At 46.3% G+C, this 22,133-nt stretch overlaps 2 protein-coding genes across 3 annotated transcripts in view; one reads left to right on the top strand and one right to left on the bottom strand.

The window, feature by feature from the left end:
- The window catches only part of PRMT7 (protein arginine methyltransferase 7), a 49,705-nt gene that overhangs the window by 19,382 nt on the left and 8,190 nt on the right, over window positions 1–22,133 (top strand). For both annotated transcript variants that reach the window (XM_061174349.1, XM_061174350.1), the window contains 9 exons: window positions 4,543–4,651; window positions 9,832–9,944; window positions 13,470–13,711; window positions 13,912–14,092; window positions 17,075–17,202; window positions 17,615–17,750; window positions 18,758–18,841; window positions 19,231–19,278; window positions 19,953–20,042. In XM_061174349.1, the coding sequence (XP_061030332.1) occupies window positions 4,543–4,651; window positions 9,832–9,944; window positions 13,470–13,711; window positions 13,912–14,092; window positions 17,075–17,202; window positions 17,615–17,750; window positions 18,758–18,841; window positions 19,231–19,278; window positions 19,953–20,042 (1,131 nt within the window). The remainder of the gene's footprint in view (window positions 1–4,542; window positions 4,652–9,831; window positions 9,945–13,469; window positions 13,712–13,911; window positions 14,093–17,074; window positions 17,203–17,614; window positions 17,751–18,757; window positions 18,842–19,230; window positions 19,279–19,952; window positions 20,043–22,133) is intronic.
- On the bottom strand, window positions 63–1,491 carry LOC133078270 (ras GTPase-activating protein-binding protein 1-like). Its single transcript, XM_061173257.1, is given in 1 exon segment — window positions 63–1,491. A coding segment is annotated over 1 exon segment (1,377 nt). The 5' UTR covers window positions 1,440–1,491.

The following is a 22,133-nucleotide window of genomic DNA, read 5'->3' as shown; positions in this document are numbered from 1 at the left end:
AAATTCACCATTCTGTGGGAGCTAGGGTTTGTACTGCTGCCTGAAGATCGGTGAAGAGCAATTCACTGCCTTGGAGCAATGCCCTTTCCCACTCCAAATCCTGGTTTCTGCACCATGCCTCCTCGGGTGGTGCCTGTCATCGCACCACCCAGCCCACCTCGAGGGCCTCCAGGTCCCCGCAGGCGGTTATCTCGGCAATCCCCTTCCTGGGCGGCTTGAGTCTTCTTTTCTTCCACATTCAGGCGGACCTCACCTCTGAACATGATGGGCCTGTTGCTAAGCACCTTCTGAACAGGCTCAGAATCATCAAACACAATGAACCCAAAGTTGGGTAATTTCCCACTGCTGTTAATACGCAGCTCCACCACATTCCCATAATTTTGAAAAAAATCTTTAAGCTCTGATTTGTCCACCTCATGAGGCAGGTTGCTGATAAAGAGCTGGTGACTGTCAGGGTGTCTCACGATTCTTTGGGGTTCAACATCACCTTGCTCACCAGCCTCACAGACTGGTCTAGGTCCCCTCTGGAGAGGAACATTTATTCACTGTTCTTGAACCCTTTGATCCCTCTGAGGCCTCTGCGGTGGAATTTGAGATTCAGGCTTAGACTCCGGACGAGACTGTGAAGCTGGTACTTTAACAGCATGAGGTGGTATCCCAGTAACTGGAACAGCTCCACTGGGTGGAAGGTTCTTGCTGGTCACAGATGCCCAAGAAAAGGTTCTCAAGTCCTTCTGCACTGTCTGGGCTATGTCTGCAGGCGCTGGAGAAGAACTCTTCTGAGCATCCTCAGGAGCAGTTTCTTCCAATACTGGCTCAGACTTTTCCTCTTGGACTTCAGACACAGGTTCTTGCTCCGGTTCTGGTTCAGCAACAGGTTCTTCTAAATGTTCTTCTAAGTCATTGCTGACAGTTTGATCATAGGAAGTTCCAGAATCATCAGGTACCACTTCAGGTGTCTGCTGTCTTTCTTCAGGTTCCTCTACTTCTTCAGATTCTTCCTGAGGCTCAGTGACAAAGCCACCAAAGACCTCATCTTGGTATCTGAAGATATCATTGTGAACATAGAACTTATTTGCAACAGAGCTCTCAGGAGCAAGGACAGAGGTCTGCATGAATCTCCTCAAAGCCTGGTTGTTATTAGAGAGCAAGCCCATCACCTGGACCACCACACGGTTGTTCAGAGTGGCACGAGCATCGACATGACGGATCTTAGTGTGGCAATTGGTGAAGTTTTGTGACATCACTTTCCTATGGATTTCTTTCTGTCCATAGACTGCATCTGCTGGCTTTCCATTTGAATCCAATCCCGCATGGACATAAGAAGAGTTCTTTCCATAAAATCTGTGTAGCATGTCTGGGGCCTGGTTCAGCAGTGTGTAATACTGTCTCACAAATTCCCGCCCGACCAGCAGGGGACTAGGCTTCTCCATAACCATTGCTTTGGTCGATTCAGCCTGCACGGCTGAGCGGGAGAGGAACAAGCTCTGCTCCACAGCACGGCAAAAAACAAAAAACTCAACTAGATTTTATTATCTTTGTAAATGAAGAAACTAAGACCCATAGAGGTTAAAGATATAAGTCCCACAGTTAATAAGTAGGAGAGCTAGACCTGGAGCTTGGTCTTTTTAGTTCCTAATATGGTGCTCACTCCACATTGGTAGCTTTGATGGGAGGGTGTGAGTGTGTGAGAGTTAGTTTTCTAGTGTGGGTGTCTAGGGTGGAGGCAGGGTTGCCATTGACTGGTAAGAGGAACTCACAGGAAGATAACTTACTTTGCAGGAAAGACAATGCATTTCATTTTGGACGTGTTGAGAATGAGAGAGACAGGTCTTGTGGCAGGACCCAGTATATATGTGGACTGCTAATTAAAAGTATAGGGTGAGAACATATTTTTCGATAGAATTGGTAGGACTGTACTCTTAGGTTTTTCCATATTTTTACATCACTTACCTGGATTTCAAGTTCTCTTGCTGCTCTCGCCTGTGACTCTCAGACCTCTTCGTTTGACTCTTGACATCTTATGGTGGCCTCCCAGTTTTTGTTTAGTGACTACCTGTTTGATCCTCTGATCTTCCTGTCTGTGGATTGCCCTGTGGTTTCAGCTCTGCCTGAGCTGCATGGCAACAGGAAAGACAGGTCCAGGAGAAAGAGTGAGAGAGAACCTGCTGGTCCCTATAGACGGAAGTCTGAACCTTGAGAGAGTTGCATATATAGTGGATTTGGGACTCACTTGCTAAAGATGTGACAGGTGAAGCTGGCAGTGTAGGAGGTTGTCCACGGAGAGAGAGTACACTGAAAAGAGCAAACCTTGGAACACGCCTATGTTCAGGGGGCTGAGGGAAGAAGAGTGGCCATAAAGTCAAGTCCAGACAGACACGAAGAGACCCTAGAGGGTAGGGGCAGACTGCATAGAAATCGTGAGAAAGAGGGAGTGGTCAGAAGGTGTGGATGTTGTAGAGTAGCGCTGTCCAATAGAACTTTCTGATGTTGAAAATCTTCTATGGCTCTACTGGCCAGTATGCTGGTCCCTAGCCACATGTGGCAGCTGAGCACTTGAAATGTGACCAGTAGGCCCGAGGAACTGCATTTTTGAATTTTATTCAGTTTTAATTTACATTTAAATAGCTACATATGGCTACTGTATTAGCGCAGGTGTAGAAATTGAGCAGGATGAGGACTGAGAAAGCTGTGGGTTGGCAGCTAGGAGGTTATTGGTGACCCGCCTTTAGGTGATATTTTCAGGAGAGTAAGGTTGAGGAATGGATGGAATATAAGAAATCACAGACACTGACTGTAGGCTTCTCTTTTAGTACATTTGAAAAGGAAGGAATATTTGGGGAAGGTGCATTGGTTACAGTGATTTCTGTGGCAAATGCCTTGAAAACAAAGCATGGTCCTGGCTTCTTCTCTTTCTTTCTCCTTTTTAAGGGCAAAAAGAACTTTCCCAGGAATCTCTAGCAGACCTCTCTTTAGGTATCATTGGCCAGAATAAGGTTAAATGCCATTTAACTTACCTCATTGACCTTAGACCAGACAGGTGCACCACTTGAAAGAAGGTCAGTTCCCCAAACTGATTTGAGGGCCGGGGGAGGACACAGAATGATGTTGGGAAGTCAGCTTCAGGGTTCATTCCATATAATGTTGGGGTGAGTTCTTGAGTTCTTGGTGGCTGAGGAGGAGGCTGTGAATGACAGAGCCTGAAGGGTCAGTGGAGGAGATGAATGATAAGTCATGAGGCAGGAGGGCTGAGAGGATGGTGTGAGCTTGTGATACTTTTGGGGTGGAGGTAAACTGATTGGTGAGAACTGAGGGTTTGAGGCCCTCAAACTATGAATACATCAAAACCATCAAGCCAGAGCCTAGAAATAATTTGAAACAGATTGTGAAGATTTTTTTTCCTAGCTGAGCACATATGCATTCTTTATAGAAGAATATAGCATTTCCCTTTTGATTATAATAAAAGAAATACGTGATCATGGGAGAAAATATGGGTGATGCAGAAAAGGTCTTAGAAAAAAATGGAAATCTTGTCATCGTGACCAGACACTTTATCATTTTCAAAAATTTCCTCTCTCTGTGTGTGGCCGCGTGTGCATCTGTATGTTTTATGCAGTGACGTGGTTGGAGCTGTGCAATCTAAATTGGGCAGGCTGGAAAGTAAGAGTTGGAGAAACTTATGTTTAGGGACATGTGAAGGGTTCAGGGAAGACTTCTGTACGGGGGGGATTTGTGCTGCCCTGGAAAGTTGGGTTTGCTTTGGCAGGTGGGGGTAGGGCAGGGAAGGCTCAGGCTTGCCTCCTGCACAATGAGGACATCCGCGTGGCTGTAGCATTGGTTGTGTGTGTGTGAGTGTGTGTGTGTGTGTGTGTGTATCGGGTGGAGGGTGTGGGAGGGGAGTAAGGCTGGGTAAAGTAAGGTGGTCCACATTTTGGAGGGCCTCAAATACCGTAAGAAAATACAGGCTGTGTTCTGCTAGCAGTAGGGATTTGAGACAGTTTTGAGCAGGAGGGTAACCTGCTCACACTTAACATCTACTACAGTTACAGTCTCACTTTCCTCTAGGGAGCACATACACTTCCTGTCCCAGGTCACAGATCATGGTTTCGTGAGGCAAGTCCCCTTCCTGGTTCCCTCTAGCATAGCACTGACACCTGCCATCCTTACTAAGTAGTGCAGCCTCCTTGGGAGCCCCCTGCATCCCTCCTGTGCCTGGCATGTAATGGGAAGGCCCAGCTGCAAGTTAAACCCAGCGGAATCTCATCCTTTTGTATTCATTTCCAAGACACATGTTTGGAGAAGTATTTAAGTTACATAGATGAAGTCTTGTTTATTTATCAGATGAACCCAAATCAGCCCAATGAAGTATTTTGCCTGTATCAAATGGTAACAAAGGTACATTTTGTGTATTCAGGAAGAAATTCTGTAGTGGAGGCCTCTTTTACTTCAAGTCATAGGACCAGAATCAAGGCATATCTTGGGTTTTAGGATGTTATTTAATTTATTGCTCATTTTTACTTGGGTTTTGTCTCTAATTTTTAGGTTTTCAAACCTATGGCTGATGCTGCTGTGAAGATTGTGGAGAAAAATGGCTTCAGTGATAAGATTAAGATTATCAACAAGCATTCCACTGAGGTGACCATAGGGCCAGGTAAGATCAACACATCCTGTGTCAAAAGCTTTACTTGGTCTTGTAGGAGAGAGGAAAAGGTGTATTCCAGTTTGTGGAATAGATGTACCCAGGTAATCACAGAGACTGGGGCCTCTCCATGTGCTGATCTGAAGATAAGCACTTTGCTTTTCTGTTAGTTTATTTCTCTACTAGTTGAAACAAATCAGGAATGAGTAAACCAGAGCTAATCAAGTATAAGAGTGGTGATGCAAACAAATGAAACCTTTTGCTTAAGCAAGTTGGAATTCTTATGTGGTTCAATTTATCTGAGTTTTGAGTTTTATCAGACAGAGGTAAAACTAAGTTGATAGTAGAAAGAGGTTTGCTTAGTTCCGATATCCTGTCTCAGTATCCAGTGTGAGAGATTTGCCTGTGTAGCTCGGTCTCTCCAGGTTTTCAGAATATTTTTTATAGTTGAGGAATTTGTATCAGACTTCTAACATTTCACATGCCACTGATACCGGAAGAGCACAGTGGAAAGATTTACAAGAAGCTTCTAGGGAGACTTCCCTGGTGGCACAGTGGTTAAGAATCTGCCTGCCAATGCAGCGGACACAGGTTCAAACCCTGGTCCAGGAAGATCCCACATGCCACGGAGCAACTAAACCTGTGCGCCACAACTACTGAGCCTGTGCTCTAGACCCCACGAACCACAACTACTGAGCCCGTGAGCCACAATTACCAAGCCTGTGTGCCACAACTACTGAAGCCTGTGCACCTAGAGCCCATGCTCCGCAACAAGAGAAGCCACTGCAATGAGAAGCTCGTGCACCACAACTAGAGAAAGCCCGCAACTAGAGAAAGCCTGTGTGCAGCAACGAAGACCCAATGCAGCCAAAAATAAATAAATAAATAAATAAATTTATTTATTTAAAAGAAAAAAGAAAAGAAGCATCTACCTAAAGTCAACATTTTTCTCCCATTTGAAAAACATTTTTTATGGAGAATCGGAAACATTTACAAAAGAAGGGATTAGTATACCCTTTATTTATTTTTAAAGCATAACATACATATAGAAGAGTGCACAGATCATCCCATTTTTAATCAACATTATTGAGGTATAATTCATGTAAAGTAGATACACCCATTTGAAGTGTATAGTTTGAGTTTTAACAAATGTAAACACACTTGTAACCACTTCCACCATCAAGATACTAGAATGTCTCCATCACGCTCAAAGAGATTCCTCATGACTCTTTGCAGTCATTCCCCCCCATATCCCTGGCCCTAGGCACCCACTGATCTGCTTTCTTCAATATAGATTAGATTGGCCTTTTCTAGAATTTTGAATAAGTGAAATTGTACAGTGTGTACTCTTTTGTGCCTGCTTTCTTTTCTGTAGCACAGTGCTTTTGAGTTTTGTCCACAGTGTTTCATGTAAAAAGCATTCATTTCCTTCTGTTACTGAGCAACACTCCATGTGTGTACATCCCATAATCCGTTCATCCCTTCACCTATTGATGGACATGAGTAGTTTCTTGGATAGGTCTTTAGGTTCACTGATCTTTTCTTTTGTGGTGTCTGATCTGCTGTCAAGCATATCTAGTGAACTTTTCATTTCTGATACTGTATTTTTCAGCTCTGAAAGTTCCCTTTGATTCTTTTTTACAACTCCCGTTGTTCTATATGTTCATGTGTTCCTTTAAATAGTTAACATATTTATATTAGCTGTTTTAACATCCTTCTTTTCCACTGCCTCTCTCTGTCTTCTCTGGGTTTGTTCTATTGACTAATATTTATCCTGGTTTTGGGTCCTGTTTTCCTTCTTTGTGTGTCTAGTAATTTTTATTTGAATGTTGTGTATATTGGGAGATTGGCATTGCTAAGTGCTGAGTTTTGTTTTCTTCCCTTAAAAGCTTTGTCTGGCATGCAGTTGGGTTTCTTGCAGATCAGTTTGATCCTTTCAAGGCTTGTTTTTAAGCTTTGTTGGAGCAGGGTTAGAATAGCTTTAAGACAGGGTTTCTCAACTGCAGCACTGTTGACATTTTGGGCCTGATAATTCTTTGCTGGGAGAGTTGTCCTGTGCATCGTGGGATGTTTACCACTGGCCTCTAACTGGTAGAAGCCCATAGCACCTCCCTCCCCCACACCATTTGTGTCAACAAAAAATGTCTCCAGAAATTGCCAAATGTGCCAGGTGTGTGTAAGGGGGTGGGGGCAAAGCTCCCCCTATTGAGAACCCTTGTTCTAAGCCTGCTTTAGCCATACTAGTACAGCGTGACCTTTCTGGGGTCTCTGCTGAGTGCCTGGGCGCTGGCTAATCAGAACTAGAATGTTTCTTAGTCCTCTGAGCTCTGGCAGTTGTTCACCTTATAGCTACATGGTCATCCTTTGCCCGGCCTTCTAGAGGCTTAGCCTGTGTGTGTGTGACTATAGTCAGCAAGAGACATGAGGGGAACCCTCTGCAGATTTCTGAAGCCCTTTTTCTGTGTAACTTCCTGTCTGGCTCTCTCCCTGAAGTGTAGCCTCCTCCACTCCCTTGAACGCTTTGCTGTCTCCTTATTCAGCAAGACACTTTGCTTGGCTTCTCACTCTGTCTACCGAGTACCATGGTCTGGAAAGTGCCTGCTGGCTGGAAGCCAGGGCAGTAGTAGAGGTCACTTTGTTTCCCATTGTTCAACGTCTAAAACCACTTGTTTCATATATTTCGCCAGGTTTTCTAGTTGATTATGGTGGTGGATAAGTCTGATCCCAGTTACTCCATTTTGGCCCGAGAGCTTGAGAGCACGGAGACTCACCTGCCGAGCAGCCTTTGCCGTGTCACTCATCTGTGCTCTGCCCTGTGCCTCCTCCAGGCTGTGTGTTGTTCACGCCAGGCCCCTCATGTTTCTTAATATTTTTCTATGTAGTGCTTATGACTGCAATAATGAAGTAATTATGTAATTATGTATTTAATGTCTGTATCCCCACACAGCTGAAGCATCCTGAGCTCATGGACTGTGTAGTCTTATTAATTATTCCATTCCATAACTTGGCACAGGGCCTGGCACATGAAAGAATTCAGTCATATTTGTTTAGTGAGTAGATTGTCAGCTTTGCTTGGTCCTTAACCCCTTGTAAATGGGACTTTGTTTCTACTTCTTCAACTTGACAAGTGGCTTCCTCACTGCCCGGGCTGATGGTCTTTTCCCTGCTTTACAAACACTGCAGCTTTGGTACTTCTGCCATTCAGTCCTTCTGAAAACTTTCCCTTCCCAGGCCTCAGTGACATCTCCCAGTCTTGGGTTCTCCTTTGCAGCTTCCTTTTTGCTCCCAAATGCATATTTCCAAGCTTCTGTTCTGAGCCCTTTTAAAAAATGGCGTCTGAGTTTGTTGCCTATTCTCCACAGATGGATTACATGCTGAGACGTGTAGCAGCCGACTTGGGGTGGCATTTATTCATTCATCCAGTCATTTGGTGAAGACTTCTGAGGCACCTGGGGTGACTGCCCCTCCTCTGGCTCCCCCTGCACCCTCTGTACCCTTCTACATTAGTACTCACAGGCTCTCAAAAAGTATTTGTTGAAATTCATTAGATCATAAAGCTTTATTTTTGAAGCAGATTTGGGCAATAAATCATTTTAAGTTACATAATTGGCTTAAAAATTATTCAGAAGGTAGAATTGGTAGGGCTTGGTGATTGATTAGATGTAGGGTGACAAAAAGGGAGGAATCAAGAATTTAGCTAACATTTGCTGACTGTTACTGGGTGCTCGGCATTGTTCTAGGCACTGGGGTGCAATGGTGAACAGGCCAGTCAGGGTTCTGGTTCTCCTGGAGCTGGTCAGTGATGCCCAGGTTTCAGGACTGTGTGACTGGTGGTGCCGTTCATTGAGAAGAAATGTTGGACAGAGAAGCAGGTGTGTGCAAGTGGGGTGGTTGGCTTAGTATGGGACAGTGTATTTCAGTTGGAGTTTGGCATGATATCAGAGAGGATGGGCAGTGACCTGGGAGGGTGGTCTCTGTGCCAGGAGACAGAAGTTTCTTCTCAGCCTCCTTTCACGTTGTGCTGCCATTGAGAACACGTGTACTTCATAGGAACTGGATAGGTTTTACCTTTGTTATTCGAAACACCACCAGGTGAAGCAGATCTTGTAACCTACCACTCTTTTACAGATGAGGTGACTTATGGTCAGGACTGAGGGTTTAAGGCTAGAAAGTGGGATCCAGGCCCAGCTCTCTATGACTCAAGGTTCAAGCTCTCTCTACTGCGTCCTTCTTTGAACCTCTTAATGCTGCTCTTTTCTTGCTTCATCTGTGATACTTGTCTTCTGTGTAGGGAAGATGAGTGGGCTTTGTCAAATTGTAATTCATGAGCCATTAGGAGTGTTTACAGTTAATTCTCCATGATGAATACCCCTTCCAAAGTCAGTTTTATCTCGGCTCATTAAAAATTGTAATTGTAGAAGTAACATTACTTTACATTATATTATAGAGGTTTAAAAAATAGAGTTAACAGAAAGACCTTCCATAATCCTACTGTCCTTAAAAAACTGATATTTGGGGGATTGTTTGGTAGCAAGAAACTAACTTGATTAAGGGGGATTTAGTGTAAGGAACTGGGGTTTCTGAATCTTGGATCTCAGTTGTATCATTGGGTATCAGTGGAATCAGCCTCTCTCTTGCTTTAGTTTTCTCCCCCTCTCTGCAGCCTAGAAATATCTGAAGTACCAGCATTCAGTTTTTGCTTTTCAAATAATTTTTGCTAATTTATTAGTTAATAGTTTAATTGTTTGTATCTCTCTAATTGCTAATAAGAATGAAAATTTTTTCATATATTTGATTGATTTGCTTTCTATTTTGAACTATTTGTATTTTTGCCTGGTTTTCTTCTTGGGTGTTTGTAGTTTTCTGATCAGTTTTACAAGTCCCTTGCAATATTAAACATACAGAAAAATTGATAGAGTAGTATGCTGAACACCCATGTTCTCTTAAACAAGACTTAGTCACTCGTTAGCATTTTGATGTGTACGTGTTATGTCAGTGTGGCTTTTATTTTATTTTTTTTTTGCTGAAGCGTTGAAAAGTCAGTTGCAGACATGATGACACTTCTAAATACTTCAGCATATGTACGTGCTTTCAATTTTAGTGACCTATTAACCTTTTATCTTTTACATATTTGCTGTAAATATTTGTTCCAATCTGTTGCTTGCTTCTGACTCTTTCCTTTTGTTTCTCAGATGGTGACATGCCATGCCGTGCCAACATCCTGATCACGGAGCTGTTTGACACGGAACTGATTGGGGAGGGAGCACTGCCCTCCTATGAACACGCACACAGGCATCTCGTGCAGGTAGGGGACTGAGGGCCTCCTTTGGGCAAATTGCTGTGATCTCAGTTGACTCACACAGCTCTCATTGACACAGCACGCTCTACGTAGCCCGAGCCCTCAGTACCTCTCTGTACACCTTAGGGCACCCTTTGATTCCTACGAGATTCTGATTGTCCTCAATTATGACTTCTGTGCCTCTTGAATGCCAAGTCTTAGTAGGTTAGAGTCAAAAGACTAGAAACTATCTTCAAATTCAATTCAGCAAACATTCTTTGAATGTCACCTGTGTGTAAGGTGTTCTAGCATCCAGGGAGAAGTATAAGCCATTCTTCTTGCTTCTACATCCACACTAGTCAGCAGTGGTAAGGACTTGATGGGCCAAATGGAGAGGTACGCAGAAGCACCACTGACATTTGGTTTAGGGCTGGTGGAAAAGGTCAAGGGTCAGGAAGGAGATGAGGACATGTGTGGAGAGGGTGGAATTTGGAAAGGCACTGAGGAAAAGGAGAGATGTCTCAGGTGGAGGACCTGTTTGGTAGGTCAGTGGGAATACCAGCCTAAGGTGCTTGTAAGCTAATGTGGAGAATGGGGTAGAGGACAGAAGACTGTGAATGCCAGGCTGTTCCAGATGAAGGAGTTTGGGTGGTGATAATCTTTGGCAGTTTTTTTTCTTTTAATAAATTTGTTTGTTTGTTTTTATTTTTGGCTGTGTTGGGTCTTCATTGCAGTGCGCAGGCTTTTCTCTAGTTGCGGTGAGCGGGGGCTACTCTTCATTGCGGTGCACAGGCTTCTCATTGCGGTGGCTTCTCTTGTTGTGGAGCATGGGCTCTAGGCACGCAGGCTTTAGTAGCTGTGGCACACAGGCTCAGTAGTTGGGGTTTGCGGGCTCTTGAGCGCAGGCTCAGTAGTTGTGGCGCACGGGCTTAGCTGCTCTGCAGCATTTGGGATCTTCCCAGGCCAGGGCTTGAACCCGTGTCCCTTGCATTGGCAGGTGGATTCTTAACCACTGTGCCACCAGGGAAGCCCCGACAGTTGTTTTGAGAAAGGAGAGATATGCTGAAAATGTTAGCTCAGAGATGTTGGTCTTGCTTTTTTATGAATATAAACTGGGAGGTGGAGACTCAGAGGCAAAGGCCGGCTGGGGAAGTGTGAGTGTTTGCTGCTTCTGCTGGCACCTGCCATGTGGGCACTGTTCACATGAGCCCGTAACTGTCTTAGCCCGGGATTCTTTGAGGGGTACTTAGTACCCCTGGAGTGAGGAAGGGGGCTCCTTCCAAGGCATTTGGGGCCAGCGTCCACATTACTCATGTGGTCAGCATGTGATGGTGATCGTCCTCCAGCTCCCCATCCTGCGTGAGATATCTCGTCATCTCCAAAATGCAAAATTCTTCCTAGTAACTTTGGTAGAAATTATTTCTATTTCTCCACATTAAAACCATCAATTAGATGAATCCCTGAAATAGAGAACAAGGATATTTAGAATTAATGTTGTCCAATTTGTCTATCTCTAGTTCATCTAGTAATTAAAGGCGCACTGGCAGCCGTCCTCAGCTTCCTCTCCCAGCTGGCCCGTAGCAGCCGAGTGTGCACTGTCCACTCTGATCCCTGTCCCCGTCTGCCCAGCCTGAGTCTCAGCTTGAAGGAGCTATGGCGGCACACAGTCTCCATTACCGTGTCCCTTTTCCTGCCACATTGGAGGTCATGGAACTGGGGTGCTGGAGTGTCTGACAGTCCATGTGGTATTGCAGTGACCCAGGAATTGATCTCAGAGACACATTTATTGGTACCTTCATTTTGCAGGGCCCTTTTCTGAGTACCAAGAATACGAGGATGAGCTCCTGGGGAGGCAGGTAGGTGGGCAGGTGGTCACAGTACAGTTTGAGGTCCACGCTGATGGTGGTCGGTGGGGTGAGGTCCTGCCCACTCTGGTGGGAGAAGGCGGGGAGGTTGGGGAAGATGAAGCATGAGCTGAGTCAGTCTTGAGAGTGAGCAGGGTTTGGCCTGGCAGCTGCGGGGAGTCGCGGCAGAGGAGGTCAGCCTGCACAAAGATGTGAAGATGGGTCAGATTATGGGTGTGTGGGAGGCAGGGTAAGAGAGAAGGCTGAAGAGCTGGGCAGGGCCTGACCAAGAAGGGCCCCGGTGCTCCAGAAGGCAATGTGGTAGCTCAGAAGGGTTTTAAGCAGAGGATCAGTGTCAGATTTACGCAGGCAGGCATGTGGAGAGCAGCTGGGGTGCAACACTAGAGGCAGGAAGACTAGTTAGAAGGTGGCTGGAGTTGTCCAGGTGCTGGGCTGAGGTAGGCCTTAGTCAGGGCCATAGAAATGGAACCCAGAGAAGTAGACTCGGGGAGGAGGAAGGTGGTCAAGGACTCCTGTTACTTAGATGTGGAGGCATTGAGGATGATGCCAGGGTTTGAGGTGTAGGTGACTGGCTTGGATGGTGGTGCTCCCTGTTGACTGGGAGGAGGACCAGGCCTGGGAAGGTGGGGGAGAGGTGAAGGTGACTTGTTTGGTTTAGACAGACTTTGAGCTGAGGGTCAGCCAAGTAGAGAGGACTAGGAGGCATTTGGGCACATGTATTTGGTAAATGAAGATGGAGTGCTTGAGGTCAAACGGGAGAGTACACGGTGGGAGAAAAAGATGGTCCAGACCAGGTCTCTGGGGAATTCTCTCTGTGAGGGATGGGCAGGGGAAGCACAGCTTTGTGAAGGAGACAGAGTGGGAGAGCAGTGCTTCTCATCCAGAGCTGTGTCTGGAGACAGTTTTGATGTCACAACTGAGAGGTGGTGCTACTGTCATCTCGTGCGTAGAGGTCAGGGATGTTACCAAACATCCTACAATGCACAGAGAAGCCCCCACAGTAAAGGATCAGCTGATCCAAAAGGTCACTAGTGCTGAGGTAGAGAAACCCTGTGCTTGTGCTTTCTGTGCGGTAGCAGCTGTGAGTGTCCTCTTCATGGCTGGGCCCCTATTGCCTGGCGTGTAGAGCGTGTTGGATGAATGAGGCAGAAGGGAAATTGGATGAGGGACTGCAGCCAAAGCCAAGTGAGGAGAGTGGTCGGCAGTGCCAGGTGAGGCCAGGAGGTCAGGTCGGTTGAGGGTGGACACTTGTCCATTGGGCTGTGCAGTAAGAAGGTTCTGGTGTCTGGGTGAGAGCTACACTGAAGGGAAGCTCGGAGCTCAGTGCCAGGATTACTGCTTAGCAGGAAGACTTAGACTCTTTCTTCACAGTTGGTGTGGGAGTTAATCAGCATGATGACAGTTAAGGTTTATTTTTGAAATATTCAAGAGTGTCAGGTAGCTAGGAACTTACCTGACATAAGTCGTCTTAGGCATAATGTGTATTCTTTCTGAAATCTGGTTTCTTCTGTTCCCAAGGGCATTGGCTGAAAACAGTTCACTGTCCTAATAGTGATAAGGCATTAGATGTTACTAAACCTGCCTAATATTAGGGAATAAATCTCTTTTGCTCAATGGGAATTACTGTGGGTCAACGTAACTGGTTATTTTTTTGTTCTTTTGTTTTACTTTTTTAATATAAACTTAGGAAAATTGTGAGGCAGTGCCTCACAGAGCAACCGTCTACGCGCAGCTGGTGGAGTCCAGGAGGATGTGGTCATGGAACAAGCTGTTTCCCATCCGTGTTCAGACCAGCCTTGGAGAGCAAGTCATCGTCCCCCCCTTGGAACTGGAGAGGTGTCCTGGCGCGCCCTCTGTCTACGACATTCAGCTGAACCAGGTGTCTCTCACTGACTTCACTGTCCTCAGCGACGTGCTGCCTATGTTCAGGTACCAAGGAGCCACCCAGGGTCATGGCGTTTGGAGACACTTGGTGAATTGCGGTCTTTGGCAGTTCTTTTTGAGTTCATTTTGACATCAGGAGTCCATTGCAAACAAGTCTCATTGCTGGTGAGGTCACCATAAATGCTTAAAGATGGAGTGTGTGAGCTTAAATATGTGTGTGAGCTTAAAATATGCTTCTTCCATAGTGTGGACTTCAGCAAGCAAGTCAGTAGCTCAGCAGCCTCCCATAGCAGGCAGTTTGAACCTCTGGCATCTGGCCAAGCTCAGGTGGTTCTCTCCTGGTGGGATATTGAAATGGACCCTGAGGGGAAGATCAAGTGCACCATGGCCCCCTTCTGGGCACACTCGGATCCAGAGGAGCTCCAGGTAAGAGGCAGGAGCTGAGCACGTTTTCGTGGAAATCAGGAAACTTGTCCACTTTTGGTCCTGGGAAAGGAGCATGTTGAATCTTAGATTCCTAAGAATTTAGAGATAGAAGGGACTATGGCAGAATCAATGTCAAAGAAGAGTTTAAAAGAAAAAAAAGCAAGGCTAGCTGTAGTAAGATATAAGATAGACCTCTCAGGCCAAGTTCATGGTCAGCACCAGCAGTCACAGTGAGCCATAGGGCAGCTTTGGTGTGCTGGCTCTCCCCTCGTCCTGGTACAGCCACTCTTAGACCTGCCCACTGAGTAATCCAGGGGTCCTCAGATTAGCTTGTGATAGAGAACTACAGCCTGTCTACAGCCGCATTTTCTGTGGCCTCAAAATCTACCTTCTTCAGCTCAATGGAAAGTGGGGAGGATGTGAACTACAGAAAAGGAAATACATATTATATTCCTTTTTCTTTAAAAATATTTTTTAAAATTAATTTTATTTATTTTTCGGCTGTGTTGGGTCTTCGTTGCTGTGCACGGGCTTTCTCTAGTTGAGGCGAGCAGGGGCTACTCTTTATTGCAGTGCGCTGGCTTCTCACTGCAGTGGCTTCTCTTGTTGCAGAGCACGGGCTCTAGGCGCGCGGGCTTCAGTAGTTGTGGCTCGCAGGCTCTAGAGCGTGGGCTCAGTACCTGTGGAACATGGGCTTAGTTGCTCCACGGCACGTGGGATCTTCCCGGACCAGGGCTCAAACCCGTGTCCCCTGCATTGGCAGGTGGATTCTTAACCACTGCGCCACCAGGGAAGTCCAAGAACCATGCAGATTTAAACTGCAGTGAAATACTGTTTCTCATGTATTAGTGAATAAAGTTCAGAGTTTGCACACTGTTGGTGGAGCCGTGGGGCAGCTCAGGAGGGTGATCACCAGAGCGTTGTGGAGTGCAGCAAGGCCCACAGTCTGTCAGGATGGGAAGTGATGCCCCTTCTAGGCATTTAGGCTCTGGATGGAGCTGCATACGTGTAGAATGACGTGTGTGCCAGGATACTCACTGCAGCCCTGATTAAATAGAAAAGACTGGAACAACCTAGAGGCCACCAGCAGGGACTGGCTAAGTCCATTTTCCTGCATCCACTCAGAGGGTGAGGTGGCTCTCTCTGCACTGATGTGGAACAATCTCAAGGATAGATCAAGTGAAACAACAAGAGGCGCAGAACAGTGTGTGCTATGCCAACGTTGGTGTTATTAAAAATAAGAATATATGTGTTTATGAGCTTTTATGTGTGGTGCATGTATGTAAGGGTATCTTGGGAAGAATTCACAGAAATTGGTAAAAAGGGTTGCTTCTGGGAAGGGAGCTGGAGGTTAGGGGTGGAAAGGAAACTTATTTTTCACTCCATGACCCTTTTATATCTTTTGAGTTTTCTCTCATGTGCATGTATTATCTACCCCTCTGTACACAAACACAAGGGAAGAAAGTGGGAAAGGTGCTTCAGGACCAAGGAATCAAACGTTCCCTCCACCTGGGAGGCCTTGGGCACTGTCCTCTGTGTGTTCTGACTTCCTGTTACCACTTGCTGGGCACTGGCTTTGTTTTGACTGCTCAGCTGCTGGTTCTGGGTGTATACATGGTGACTTCAGGGAAGGCCTTAGCATCTCATCCTGCTACCTGAGTTACTGCTTAGGCCAAAGGGTCGTGACTGCTGTGGGATTTCGGTCAGTCTTCCTGGGCCCTTGAGCTGCCCCCGCTCCACTCTAGGAGTGTGGTGATTGCAAAATTAGCATAAGAATTTCATTAAAATGTTAATACTTCTCATTTGTATATCTTCAAAGTGCTTCTATGTGTATTTTCTCCTTGAATCCTCATATAAGACATGCTGGGTAACCACACAAAGCTGGGCCCAATGAGGGGAGCAGGGCCTCAGGTGTAGGCAGCCTTGGTGGGTGCTTGTCCCCAGGTGTCCTGACTGTGGGGCTTGTGTCCTTCCTCTACCAGTGGTGACTTTTGGACTGTTTCGAATTTGAAGAGCTGCTAATGAATCTCCCTCATGACTTCACTAAACTGCTTTTGATCAGCCTCAGACAGTGGATTCTGGCTATCATAGCTCTTTAGCATTAAGACCTGGGAGGCTGGTGTGTGGGAGGGACATGGTGACAGGGAGGCACTGTGGGAGCCCAGGAGGGGTCAGGGAGGCATAGTAAAGAATGAATAACAGGTTTTAGAGAATCTTTTTTTTCCTCCTTGTTAGTGTTTATTTTTTCCAGAATGTATCTGGTTAGATTTTAATTTTCTAGCTTTTATATTCAAATAGACATCTTAGATAGATGGGAATGTCATTCACCTGTCTTTAAGTTAAGTTCAAGATCAGGTAGGATAGAATGTGTTGACTGAAAAAAAAAAAAAAAACCACAGTGTGAGAGTTGTGACTTAACTGTATTTGAAGCCAGATGAGGACTGTAGCCTGGGAGACAGCCTCTCAGCTCTGAGGAGCTACTCTGAAGAGGTGTGGGTGGGGGCAGGAGGTCAGTATAGATTTGATTTTAGTGGAGGGGAGATACTTGCAATCAAGTATACATTTTGGCAGAAGGTTCCTGCTAGTCACGGGAAGGTTACTGCTAGTCACGAATGTCTCTGTTAATGAATTTAGTGTTTTTCTAGATATGAGAAGACACACACACACACACACACACACACACACACACACGGCACACAGCACACGGCAGAGGCTGGAGTCCCCTCCCCTGAGCCCACCTTGAAGACCACTGCCCTAGGCCACGTTCTATCTTTCTGAAGCCAGCAGTGTTCCAGCAAGATTTTGAACCTTTAGCCTCTCTGACTTGAGGATTTTCTTCTTTATCTCTTTGGCCATAGTAGCTATCTATAGTCCACACAGTGGTTTCCCTGCAAATTGATTTTTGACTTGGGTTTTGGCCCCCGGATTAGATGCATTGCTCTTGTTGCAGCTTGGTGATAGCTGATTCTCTTCCTGTTTCAGTGGCGCGACCACTGGATGCAGTGTGTGTACTTCCTGCCAGAAGAGGAGCCAGTTGTCCAGGGCTCAGCCCTCTGCCTGGTAGCCCACCACGACGACTACTGTGTGTGGTACAGCCTCCAGAGGACCAGGTGTGCCCCGAGCCTCACTGGGTGGGGCACTGGGCTTGTGACACTGTGCCTTTATATAAATTCCCTGTACGAACCCTGTAGAGGTTTGAGTGGGCACATTTGTATCTGAACAGAATAAGAGCGGAAGTTTGTGACTGGGTATTTCAATGCCTGTTTGTGTGTACTCAGAAGAGGCTCCCCTAGTGGCAGGACCCCCATTTGGAGCAGATATATATGAAAAGCCTTGAATTGGAGGGCCCTCCGACCTCTGACGCCCACTCCACAGCCAGTGCCTAGACTCATGCCCCCTAGAGGACCATGGGTGTGTCCCCTCTCCATCTCGATTTCCCTGGGGCAGGTCCCTGTGCCGTGCCTTCATGCTCGCTGGTGCCTAGCAGGTCATCACCCTGTGTCTGTTCATTTCCTGGCCCAGCCCCGAAAAGGACGGGAGAGCCCACCCAGCACGCCCTGTGTGCGACTGCCAGGCTCACCTGCTCTGGAACCGGCCTCGGTTTGGAGAGATCAATGATCAGAACAGAACTGATCAATACGTCCAGGCCCTGAGGACGGTAAGTGTCCAGCCCCTTAGGTGGTTGTAGGCCAGGAGGGGTTTGTCCCATGGACCCGACCGAGCTCATTGCTCACTTATGATTAGCTGGTTTTGTTTTCTGTGCTCCCTTCTCTGTCCATGAGTGGCTTCAGCCGGCTCCTTCTGGGCGGGCATTCGGTCAGAGGCCAGGGAGCTTGTTTCTGGACTACCTGAGGGCTTGTTCTCTGCTCTTCTATGGGAGCCTCTCCCTGGCCCCTGCCTTTGTCCCTCTGGACACTTTGCCTTTACGGTCACCAGCAATTCCTTTGGGTGATCCTTGTGGATTCAGCCATCCCATTATTCCTCTCATCTGCTGCTTCCTTTCTAAAATTTTCTAGAATGTAAATTTTGTCATGTAACTCTCCTGAAAGACCTTTGCTCCCTGCTGCCTGTGGAAGGTGTCTCTCAGCCTGGGGACCACACACAAGGTTTGGACGGCAGTCTCTGGACCCCTTGGAGTCATATGCAGAAAAATATGTGTGCATGTATGCACATGCATGCATTTTTTGGGGGAGGGAGGGTCCCAACCATCCTAAGTTTCTCTCAGAGGGGTCTGTTGACCCATAAAGGCATTCCTGCTTTGGGGAGTCATTTGACGTGCCCACGGCTTTCTGTGCTGTGACCAGGTAGGGAAGAGGCCTGTGGTCGTGGATTGGGAGGTTGCCTCTGATAAACAGGGCAGCCCTTCAGCTGGGCCTTCTAGGACGGCTTGAGGACAGTCTTTCCTGATGGTGGGGAGAGGTGAGGGAGGTGGGTGTGTTGGAGGGGGGTGCTGGTTACCACCTGGGCCTGGGAGGCAGGTATGACTGGTGTTAGGGCATGGGAAGATCCAGCCAGGCCGTGTAGGGGATGGAGTGAGGAGGAGATCAAGATTGAATAATCACAGAGTGAGTTAGGGGGTCAGATGGGAAATGTTCCTGTCAGTTTGTCAACAGGAATTTCTTGACATTGTAAGAAAATCTGTGCTGAGGTTGTTCTTTTCTGCAGGTGCTTAAGCCGGACGGCGTCTGCCTGTGCGTCAGTGATGGCAGTCTGCTCTCCATGCTGGCCCATCACCTTGGGGCAGAGCAGGTACTGGACATGTGCCTTCTACCAGGTTCCTGACGGCCGCTCTTGAGTTCGGGTGTCATGTGGTCTGGGTACACGGTTTTGTGACTAAAGCTCTTTCAAGTGCAGCTGCCACATATGTGGCGGGCGTGCTTGCATTGGTGGCTGAGGGGTTGTTGCCTCGTGTGCGGGCAGGAGTCAGGCTATAGCTGTTGCCCCATCGCCACAGCTTCCGAGTCTGAGTCTGCCACCTCGCTAGGCTCAGCGCAGAATGTTGTACTGTCCCAGGGGGATAATGAGCACAGGTAGAATTAGTTAGACATTGTCCTCTGCCTTGCAGTTGCATTTTAATCTTTGTTTTCTTTCTCTGTTAAGTGCATCTCCTACAACTAATAGCATGGTATCCTCTTCAGGTATTTACGATAGAGAATTCAGCAGCTTCTCATAGACTGATGAAAAAAGTAAGTGATAATTGTTGTTACTGAAATAATGAGGGGACCTGTGGGGCCTGCCTTCCTGAGTCTGGGATTGATCGCTTTGAAGCAGTGCTGGTACCAAGGGAACTGGGAGAAGTAGCAGCTGCCAGTGAAGTTCTTGTGACTCCTGAGTCGAGAGCTGGCCTGGAAGTCTTCTAGGGCTGTCATTGAATAGCAGTGAGCGTTTAGACTCTACTTTGTTTTTTTGTGGCTGACGAAGTGTAGGCTTCTCTCCTCACTTCACATAAAACTAAAAAAACTAAAATCTTTGTGGTGATAGAACTGAATTTGAGATTTGTTTCTGGGGCACCAGCGCCCACGGAGTCACTGCTCACAAACTGACCTGACTGGTTGGTTCTGTGACAGTGTTCCTCCTCCTGGCCAGTGATTCCCTCTCTGAAGGATAACCTACCTCCACCAGAACTACAAGCCTACAGCTAAGTCTTGCCAGTGTGCCTGCAAGAGAAATTTCTTTTGCTCTTATGACATTTTGCTCCTGATCTCATCTGAGGTCTGTAGGAGGCCTTTGGATGGGAGAAGTTCTGCAAAGCAGCTGAAAGTGGTGCTCCAGAACTGTTTGGCCAGAGAACTGCACACAGATAAAGCAACTGAGATGTTCTTTTTGTGGACAAAAACAATAGTTTTGTTTTCTCTCTAAGATCTTCAAGGCTAACCACTTGGAAGATAAAATTAATATAATAGAGAAACGGCCTGAATTATTAACACCTGCAGACTTGGAGGGTAAAAAGGTAAGTAGTGAGTGCTCTACATTTGCTCTGGACAGCACGGCTCTGAGATAGCCCGACTGCCCCCTTCTCCGGACCTCACTGTGTGTCCCCCAGTCACTCACCAGCTAAGAACTTGCCGCTGTTGAGGGTGTGGTGAGGTTTGCAGAGATGCCTGCTGAGCAAATACTTGCACAGCTCTCAAGTGGCTAATGGCTGTTCCTTCAGCAACGGCAGACGGGCTCTGCTGGGAGCGACTTCGGCACATCGTGTCCCCTCCCTTTTCCCTTCACAGCACTGCTGTGCACGCTTCCGCCTCCCATCTGTTCCTCAGTCTCCCGTGTGCCTCCGAAACTGCTCCCGGCCCTCAGTATCCTTAGCTACTAGACACGGTCTCCCTGCCGCTTCATCTCCCTGGCCTCCTGCACCCTCACAACAGGGGCCTCTCCCTCCTCAACATACTTCTCTTTAGGCCCTTAAGAGGCTGCCTTTCCAGGGTTTCCTCTTCTCTTTCTGGCTGCTCCTTCTCAGTCCTTCATCGGTCTCTCTTCCTTCACTTGGTCCTTCCCTGCAAGCGTCCTTGGTGCTCTCTCCTTGTCTGTCCTCTCCTCTTCCGTTGCATCTCCTCTCAGGACCATCACATCCCTTCCCATGTGGGAATCGTGGATGTCCAAGCCGGGTCTTCAAATCTCACATATCCCACAGGCCCTTCAAGCTGGAACCTGTCATCTTTCTTGCCAACTTTTTTTTTAACCCCTTTATTGAGATATAATTGACATACCATAAAATTAACCCATTTCAAGTGTACAATTTGAAGATTTTTTTAGTAAATATACAGAATTATATAACTGTCACACTGTCTAGTTCTAGAACTTCCATCACCCAGCCCCTAGCCCCAGGCAGCCACTGATGTGGTTTCTGTCTCTGTAAATTTGCCTTTTCTTGGCATTTCATGTGAGTGGAATAATACAATATGTGGTCTTTTGTGTCTGGCTTATTTCACTGTTCATGGCTGAAAGGTTCATCTGTGTTGTAGAATGTGTCAGTATTTTGTTCCTTTTCAATGCTGAGTAGTATTCCAGGGTATGACTGTGTGATATTTGGTTTACCCATTCACTTGTTGGTAGACATTTGAATTGTTTCCAGTTTTTGACTATTATGAATAATGCTACTGTGAGCATGGGTATGTTAAGTCTTTGTGAGGGTTTGTGTTTTTGGTTCCCTTAGATACCTAGGCTTGGAATTGCTGGATTGTGTGATATTTTTGTTTAACTTTTTTTTTTTTTTTTTTTGGCTGCGCCATAAGGCTTGTGAGATATTAGTTCCCTGACCAGGGATTGAACCTGGGCCCTCAGCAGTGAAAGTGCCGAGTCCTAACCAGTGGACCGCCAGGGAATTCACTGTTTAACTTTTAAATAAACTACTAAACTGTTATCCAAAGCGGGTATACCATTTTACATCCCAACCAGTAATGTATGAGGGTTCCAGTTTTTCGATATCTTTACCAACACTTCGTATTGTCTCTTTTTTTTTTTTAGTATAGCCATTTTAGTGGGTGTGTGGTGATGTCTCATAGTTTTGATTTGTGTTTGCCTAATGACTAGTAATGTTGAACACCTTTTCATGTGCTTATTAGCTATTCTATATCTTGTTTAGTGAAATATCTATTTAAGCCTTTTGCCTGTTTTCCTCCCATGCCTTTTTTTTAAGAACAGCTTTCTTTCTGAGATATGGTTCATACAGCAAAGAAATTTAAAGTGTACAGTTCAGTGATTTAGTATATTCATAAGATTATGCAACCATCACCACAGTCAATTTTAGAACATTTTCATCACCCAGAAAGAAACTCCTTGCCCATTAGCAGTCACTCCCTATTTATCCCCAGCCTCCCAGCCCTAGGCAGCCACTAGCCTGTTTTCCTTCTGTATGGATGTGCCAGTTCTGGACATTTCATATAAATGGAATCATGCGACGTATAGTCCTTCATAGGTGGCTTCTTTCAAAGTTCGTTCATGTTACAGCATAAATCAATACTTCATTTCTTTTTGCTGCTGAATAATACTCCACTGTATGGCTATACCACATTTTATTTGTCCATACTGATGGACGTTTATT

This window comes from Eubalaena glacialis, chromosome 18, assembly GCF_028564815.1.
Source record: "Eubalaena glacialis isolate mEubGla1 chromosome 18, mEubGla1.1.hap2.+ XY, whole genome shotgun sequence".
Classification (NCBI taxonomy): Eukaryota; Metazoa; Chordata; class Mammalia; order Artiodactyla; family Balaenidae; genus Eubalaena; species Eubalaena glacialis.
The sequence above is the reverse complement of the archived record's forward strand: the minus strand, read 5'-3'. Positions and strand labels throughout refer to the sequence as shown.